The sequence below is a fragment of the Pteropus vampyrus genome, unplaced genomic scaffold (genome assembly GCF_000151845.1).
Source record: "Pteropus vampyrus isolate Shadow unplaced genomic scaffold, Pvam_2.0 Scaffold5, whole genome shotgun sequence".
Lineage (NCBI taxonomy): Eukaryota > Metazoa > Chordata > Mammalia > Chiroptera > Pteropodidae > Pteropus > Pteropus vampyrus.
This window is the reverse complement of record NW_011888786.1, coordinates 1,495,478-1,503,813: the sequence shown is the minus strand read 5'-3', so window position 1 is coordinate 1,503,813 and position 8,336 is coordinate 1,495,478. Positions and strand designations below refer to the sequence as shown.

The 8,336-nt window shown below is 47.1% G+C and overlaps 1 protein-coding gene across 1 annotated transcript in view; it reads left to right on the top strand.

The window, feature by feature from the left end:
- PROM1 (prominin 1) overlaps positions 1-8,336 on the top strand; it is a 96,627-nt gene that overhangs the window by 5,488 nt on the left and 82,803 nt on the right. Inside the window, exon 2 of the mRNA XM_023533931.1 lies at positions 3,086-3,505. Within this exon, the coding sequence (XP_023389699.1) occupies positions 3,283-3,505 (223 nt within the window). The 5' untranslated portion in view covers positions 3,086-3,282. The remainder of the gene's footprint in view (positions 1-3,085; positions 3,506-8,336) is intronic.

Genomic DNA, 8,336 nt, shown 5'->3' with positions numbered 1-8,336 from the left:
ACTAAAAGACAGAGTGGATGAATGGATAAGAAAACAAGACCCCTACATGTTGCCTATAAGAGACTCGCTTCCGTTCAAGAGACACACAGACTAAAGGGAGGGGGATGGAAAAACATATTGCTTTGATGGACCCAGAAGATATTTAAATCAGAGAAAGATAAACACTGTATGATTTCACTTATATGTGGAATCTAAGGAATAAAAAGAACAAACTGATCAAAAACAGACTCACAGACATAGTGGACAATTTGGTGATGGACAGAGGGGAAGGGGGTTTGGGGGGCTGGGAGAATGAGGTGAAGAGTTAAAGTACAAATTAGTAGCCGATGGATGGTCACGGGGATGGGGAGCACGGCAGAGGGAATGCGGTCAGCATTAATACGTCGGCTAGGTGGAGGGTCAGGGGAGGGAGGGAGCAATTGGGGGGATCGTTTTATGAACTATATAGATGTCTAACCAATGAACTGTATACTCGAAACTAATTAAAATAAATAAATGTTTTAAAAAGCAGATTAATCGGCCTCACCTCTAGCAATTAGGTTCGATAATCCGCGTGTTAAATAAATGCCTCGTGCTAGGCCGATGCAGCTGTTGGCCCATGAGCGTTTTCCTGGGTTCTGTGCTGCCGGTACGTGAGCTGCTCGCTCCCCGTGTGCGGTTTCATAAGTGGCGCCCAGACCTTCCGTTTTGGCATAGTCAATGAAAAACCGAGATGAAAATCTCTTCCTTTTTGACCTGACTTTTATCAATTGTCTCACTAGTAAAATCAAGTGAGATTTTGATGTTCTCTTAAAATTTACGCTGAATTTCAAGAGGGACAACACTGTGGAGCAGGATGTAAAGACATCTGTATGGCCATGTAAAGACATCTGTCTGGCCGTGGGGCTCCAGGTGCTAATTCAGCTGACACCTCTCCCTTCACAGAGGTGAGAAGTAGCATCTCGTTTGGGATTTCCCCTCCCCTGCTGTTTCACGGAGTGAGTCTGAAAGTCTGTTTATTCATAGCTCTCCCAAGGGCCCTCTGCCACATCTCTCCTGCTTTCTCTCTGTCCCTGGCTGAGGCGTGGTGGCATTAGCGGGAAGTCGGCCTTTCTTAGTAGCTGAGACTTTAATCCTTCCAGCTACTGTGCTCCCTGCCTGTCCTTTAGCAGAAAACAGGACAAGATGCTGTGTGGTGTGCATGCGTACGTGTGTACATATACATACATAATGACGCGTGTGTGCATACCTGCCTCCTGCTCAGAGCAGCCCTGTCCTACCTGCATGCATCTGTCCTTTCATGCTTTCCTCCTACCCTGTGCAGCCCGGAGACCTGCAGAGAGGGCTTTGTAAGAGCTGACAGGCTTTGTTTTCTTCCTATTTGTTCTCTACGGAAATGACCTGCAGACGGAGCAGAGCACTGGTTTCCTGTGAGAACCAGTGAAGAGCTGGAGCACTTCAGAGCCTGAGGCCAGTCGTTCGCAGCAGCTGTGCCTGGCAGGGACATTGAATCTGGGAACAGTTACCAGGGGCCTGGTGTGTCTATGGGTGAGACCTAGAGCCGACACAGAAGCTTGGGCTTAGTGAGGTTGGTACTGGGAGCCACTGGGGAATCTAAAAAAAAACCAAAAAACAGAAAAACCATGATTTGAAAAAGGGAGAGTTTCGGGTCATTCTCTTGTTAGCTGTGCCCTCTCGTACAGTATGTCACTGAAGTGGAGAGGACTTAGCAGACGAGGCCACATGTAAGGGAATTCAATATGAATTCACATCTTCATTCAAATAGCCCATGAAGTCCTCCCTCCTCCTTTGACTTGGAGGAAAGTAGGCAGTGGGGTCCACTGCCCTCTTGTACAGTGTGTCACTTTTTTGATGGTCCCTCTCCCCCAGTCTCGTGGTGTGTGTTTCAGGAGCACCCATGTCCTTATTTTGAAAGTTATTGTGTGTCTACTGTATAAATAAAATCCGGTATACCTCGATGCCAGCACAGACGGGACGAGCAGAGCACCTCAGTCCCTCTGGGAGGCTCTGTTTCGGCTCACGTAGCCTCGTGTGCCGGCCTGAGCGAGTCAGCTATTTTGGCTTATTTGCTTTTATATTCAGCAGCACTTACGGAGCCCCGACCGTGTGCCCTGCCTGTGTTCAGTTCTGGGGACAGACACATGGAAAGACAGGGTGCACATTGGGCATTCTCAGTGGACACTGGACTGGTAGCTCCTTTTAGGATTCCTGTTTGTGCCTCTCCCCAGGGCTAAGTGAGAGCCCCCCTCTGCCCTGCCTTTCATCGCCTGGACCCCTAGTTGTCCAGGTGGTTGGTTACCTGGGGCGAAGGTTTCCATCATGGCTACCTTGTGAGCATGTGAGAAAGACAGATTCCAGTGTGACCTGACCTTAAAGAGTTTGATCCGTGCCCTGGAGGCCATGCTCTTCTAAGTTTGACTTGCAGACGAGTGGAGGGGGCATGTTTGAAATGAGATCAGTAAGCAAATGAGTAGAACAAAGGCAGAGTAAGATACAGCTCCAGAGACAGGGGCAGCCACACAAACGAGGGGAAAAGGAAACCTGCCATCTCTCTGCCGCTGGGCACGTCTGAGCCTCTGCCCAGAGCCTGACGGGGTTCCGCACAGAGAGTGGCCTGGTGTCTCCAGCGTGGGCTCTGGAGGCAAATGGCTGGGTGCCGAGTCTGGCCTCATCATTAATCAGCTGTGACCTCGAGCAAGCCTCCGAAATCCTCTCTGCGTCGCTTTTTTCATGGGATAATGCCTCAGACAAGGTCCCGCCTGTAAAACAGGTACAACGCCGTCTGGAATATAGTAAGTGCTCAATAAATGTTGGTTTCCAAGACCTCGCAGCTGTCTCTGTACCAGCCGGTGTTTCCTGAACCGGTAAGAGTCCGCGTTCTGAGTGTGGCCCCATGTGGAGGGGATCATCTCTCTCTCTCTCTCTCACATCCCTGTGGCTCCAGGCAGCCTCAGTGCTTGCTTCCCCGCCCCCCATCGGCTTAGGCTGCAGGGCTTGCTCTGACGCTTTGCAGCCTCCCGGGGACAGCTCCTGGTGCAGGCAGCCTGCTGTGTTAGTGACCGCTTGCATCTTCTCTCCCCGCCAGGCATGCTGCCTTGAGCCGCTGACCCCGCTGGAGACCCTGCATGCCAGCCTGGCCTGAAAACGGAGGACTCCACAGACCCGGTCCTCCCCACACCTCTTCTGCACAGAAGCAAACCCTCCTGACTTAGCCACGGCTTCCAGAACCTCTGAGACGGGAGGCCCCCAGGTCTACCTCATGTTTGGGGCATCTTGCTAGCTATGGCCCTGATACTAGGCTTCTTGCTGCTGCTGGGGCTGGGCGGGAATACCATTTCAGAGGAGCCGCTGTCATCCAAAAGGACGACTTCTGATGTTCTGGAGTTTAAACTCCGGGAAGTGAAGTATGAGACCGAAGACTCTTATAAACTTGGACCCATTGGCATTCTCTTTCAAGTAGTGCACATCTTTCTCCACGTGGTGCAGCCCAATGCTTTCCCCGAGGGTAAGTGCCAACCGCGGGAAAAGATAGAGTTTGTCTCCAGACACGCTCACGGGCACACGCGCAACATTGTCTGTTAATGACAACACGGTCAGTGCAGAGAATAGTCAGTATTCTAAGGTATGAGGGTCAAAGCGATTGAATTGCACCAGAGCAGAACGTCTTTAGATAGAAGTTAAGAAAACTCGTACCGGATTAAACAGGTTGTCAGAAATGTGATTGTAAGAAATGAAATCAAACTATGTTGCGATGTCGGTTTTCTAATTCTTTATCCTCCTCTCCCTCCCTCCTTTTTTTTTTTTTTTTTTTTTTTTTTAGCTAGAGCCATACATTTATTCTCAAGTGCATACCAAAGATAAAAATTAGGGTAAAAATGCAAATTCTCTCCGTCGTCCAAATAAGAAGTTAATCATTGCCTCCTGGCTTCAGAATTTAACTCTCCTCCACCCACCGCAAAGTGCAGTTTTCACATTGCTTAGGGCAAGGACAAGCCTGACCAAACCGACTTGCCTGAGTAACTGGTCGTTTCAGTCCCCAGTGTCTGTGAGGAAAGGGGAGATGGCCGTTTGTCAGAACCTCCGTGCTGTTATTCTTCCTGCGTTCGACTCCTGACTTGGCTTTTATGCCATTGTTTACCCCTCTTCTGTACTTGGATCCCTCGAGGTGTGTGTTTCCAGGAACAAGAGTATGTAAGTGAACATGGTTTGTGAGAAGTGTCTGCTACTAGGGTTTGGCGGTCTAAATTTGTACTGGTTTAATGTTAGAGCTATCCTAAGCTTGTTCTTTAAACTACAAAGACTGAGCGCTATGACGATTACTAACGATTATAAAATTCGTGGCCAGCTACTGTTAATAAGAGGTGTGTGTGTGTGTGTGTGTGTGTGTGTGTGTGTGTGTGTGTGTGTGTGAGAGAGAGAGAGAGAGAGAGAGAGAGAGAGAGAGAGAATTTAGTGGACTTCAGCATTTGTTTATATTATGGGCAGTTTATACGTTTTCATCAAAATATATTTATACTGAAGTTTTTTATATTCATTTGTCTGAGGTTAAGCGATTGAAACAGTTTGAAGTGTAGTTCTCAATTTTTTGTGAAGTTTAAATTTTCATTTCATGAAATAAATCACTCTGGGCCCTATTGTCATTGAAAAAAATCCTGAAAACTACTGCTTTTTTCAAAGACTAAATTTGGAACTCCGAGAGACAGAAATAGAAAGTAAGCACTTTTATTTACATTGAATATAAATTCAGTTTTCAATAGATACCTCTTTATTTATTTGTGGTCTTGATACAAATATTATTGAATAAACAAATACCTACTAGTATTTCTACTTGCATTTTTTTTTTTGGTAAAGCATAGAATTCAGTTGTTTAATATGAATTTACAATGACTTCTTCAAAAACTTTGTGAGGCATCCAGGTGTCAATCTAAGACATTTCATGTAATTAGTTAATCCTATAATCTCTTTCCATATGTTGTTTTATTTCTCTTTCTCTGGATTTCAGAGGAAGGCATCCTCAGACTCATTATATAAGGGAAAGTAGTATTTTAAAAAGTTTTCATTCAAATGGTCAGGTTAAAAGATATCTTGCTCCCAGTGCATTCTAAGATGTTGAACTCCAACATCATTATTAGTCTAGAAGGAGATGTCAGCAGAATTTAAACCCTAATGTAACCTGAGGGAATTAGCCTTGCATGTCCCTTGACCTTATTCAATACTTATTACCTAAGAGAAAGAAATTCTCAAAAGTTTCAGCAGTAGGCCACAGCAGACCAGCACTACCCCTTTCGAAATACAATTATTAGGTTGCTTAAAAAATATAATATTGAATTTAGTGAGTGACGTCTTAGGGTGTTGTTTTCTTCCACCATCCTATTATTTATATTCTTTCACCCAAAGTAACTATTAGGTGCTTTGCAACATAAAGGAAACATAGGAGATAAGCATGGTTTTTCCATTTGAGGCCAGTGCCTTTCATGAGCATCAAATCATAGGTAGGTGTCTGCACAGTTAAAGATGGGGTGGGGGGTGGAGAGAGAGAGGAGGAGGGAGAGAGAGATGGATTCCTTAACTAAATTAATGCATTAACCCAAACAGAAGACTTTGGGACGAGTCTTCCCTGGAGTAACACAGGGTATATCTTCCATTTGGAAGACTAGAAGTGTTTTGAACGCAAAGTCTCAGTGCCATCAGACTGGGGAGTTTTCCACTTTTGCATCCTGTGTTCAATTAAAATGGTATACCGAAGTTTTTTCTGCACTTGGAACTCGCTAAAGAGAAGCACCTGTTGTATCCTTATAAATACAAGATGGAAAGGTCTCGTTTAGCTGGGACTTGAGACAAAGGCCTAACCTAACTTCCTGGGAGAAGAAAAGATTAGCTTAGAAAGGACCAGGGAGACAATCGGCTGTGACAGAATGTGCTCTAGAGCCTGGTGTGGGTGTTTCATAAAGACCCACCCTGGTCTGAAGCTGCAAGGGTGATACAGTGTCTGGGGGCCTAGGATCGCCGGGAAGAGAGCGATGGCTTCCATTTGGGGGGAGTCATTTGTCCATTCATTCGGTTTAGGAAGGGTGTTGATGGCAAGACAACCGGAGGGAATCGAGGAGAGGGTCTTCTGGGCAGAGGGAACAGCATGTCTAGAGAGTGGAGGAGATGGTGGTCCCCTGTGGCCCCCTGAGGTGGGTGTTCGTGGGAGAACACTGCCAAAGTCGGGGGAGCAGAGCTGGAGGACCCTGACTGACAGTTTTGCAGAGGGAAGGAAGCTCAGGCGGTATGAGCAGAGGTTTCATTCACTTAATGAGCATTTACTGAAAGCCTCTGCCTTGTGTGGTGCACCTTGCTGGTGCGGTGAGCCAGGATGGGAACAGAATTGGGTTTTGGGAAAAGAATCTGTCAGTAGCCGGCAGGATAGGTCACGGGGCTGGAGGCTCCTGCAGTGGTCCCGAGGGAGGTGGAAACGAACGAACTTGGAACGAGACAATGGTAATGGGCGAGGTGGAGGCAGGATCTGTTTTACATCCAAAGGACTTGGTTCAAGTCTTAGCTTTTGCCTATTACGTACTTGGCGATTTGGCCAAATCGTTTAATTTTCAGAGCCTCTGTTCTTGTAGTTATAATATGATTGTAATCATAACGTACTTTATAGCTTTTATCTGTGACGCTTAAATGAGACAATGTGTGTAAAGCCAGTGTTTAAAACCATGCCCGAAAGGCACAGAGAAAAATCTTCAGTAAATGTGGCTGCTATTGATATTATTTGAGAAGAAGAATTGGCCAGCTTTCGTGCCAAGAATGGTGTCAAGAGGGGACGCGGGGAAAAGGAGGTGTCTCCAGGAGGGATGGTTAAAATGTCCTCGCTGCTGCTCCCTAGAGAACATTCCACATGCAATTGCCTCATAAGAGGCTGTTCCATTACTTTGGAAGTGAAGTGGGCTGCGTCTCCCGGCAAGCCCCACATAGCAGGACTGGGTCCAGAAGCACAGGGCTCGGGTGTAATGCCAGCGTTCTGAGCCGTCTTTCCTCCTCCACCAGAATATCTGCATCTCATGAGCTCTCACGTTTCTCCGCCTCTTCCTATCCCCCTGCCGTCCCCCCCGAGTACCTGTTGTAAGGGGTACTTTGCTACGTGTTAGCTCTTTGGATCTCCCAGCACCTTTGAGAGGTAGATGATGGCGGTGGTTGGTGGTCTTGTTTCTATTTGTTGTTTCCCCCTTTACAGATTGGAACACTAAGTCAGATAAGATTACATGTTCAAGGTCACAACTAGCCAGTGGCAGATTGAGAACCTGTCTCTAGGACTGGCTGTCTCTCTTATATTCCACAGCTTGGTTTTTTCCCCCCCGAGCTTACTTTGTAGAAAATTTATTTCCCTTATAGTGCTTTCAAAATGACTATGGGTTACTACGAAAATAGTAACTTTTGCAGCATTAAAAGTGTGCATGGCAGAGTATTACTTGGTCTGGACGGTACATAGTATCTTTTTGAGTCTGCGGTATCTGTGTTGCATTTGGTAGAAATCATGACCCAGATCAGAGTCATCCTAACAGAAGAAGCAAAAAAAAAAAAAAAAGTCTCTTCTGCTTTTATTTTTATAGAAATTCTCTAAGATTATCCTCTTCTCTGTTGGGGTATGTTTTTAAATTAGATATTAGGATGCTTGACCCGCTTCTAACAGCGTTGGAAGCTAATCTGGTTTGCCCCTTGGGTTTGGTGGATGCAGGAGAGAAGAGTTAGTAACGTGGGGAAAAGGAATTTGGGGTGCCATCGGAATGTTCCATCTTGCAGGCGTTCCCTCTGGTGCAGCTAACAGAAACCTATTAGCTAAGGCAATGAAAAGAAAAAGACTTCTCATCAGAACTCTAGGTTATCTGAGGGGTTGGCCACCAGGGTCTGGACCTTGCTCCCTGCAGCCTGCACCTTGCACTTGGCTCCTGTCTGCACAGAACCCCATTGTTCCTCCTCCTAGCTCTGCCCGCCCCGCACCCCGGCACCTCCGCTCCTGCCGTCTTCGGGGTGGAGAACCAGGCTGCCGGCGTTATAGGTTTTGGTCCGGTTCCCTAGAGAGCGGCTGGGCATTCTTTCTCTTTCAGGGCGCAGTCCCAACTCCAGTCCTGCCTGGGCCAGTCACCAAACATGGGCCCATTGAGTCACGGGCCGGGGTCACGACCTGTGGGCCTGACACTGCGGGTCCACGTCTGTCCACATGGCGTCGCAGGCAGGGAGGGGGGTTCCCAGGGAAACGGTGGCCGGGCAGACAGCCCGATAAGTGTGTCTGTGCCAATGTCCACGTCGAATCAGGATGTGATGTCGTGTCCAACGCCGGCGTGTTCTTAGTT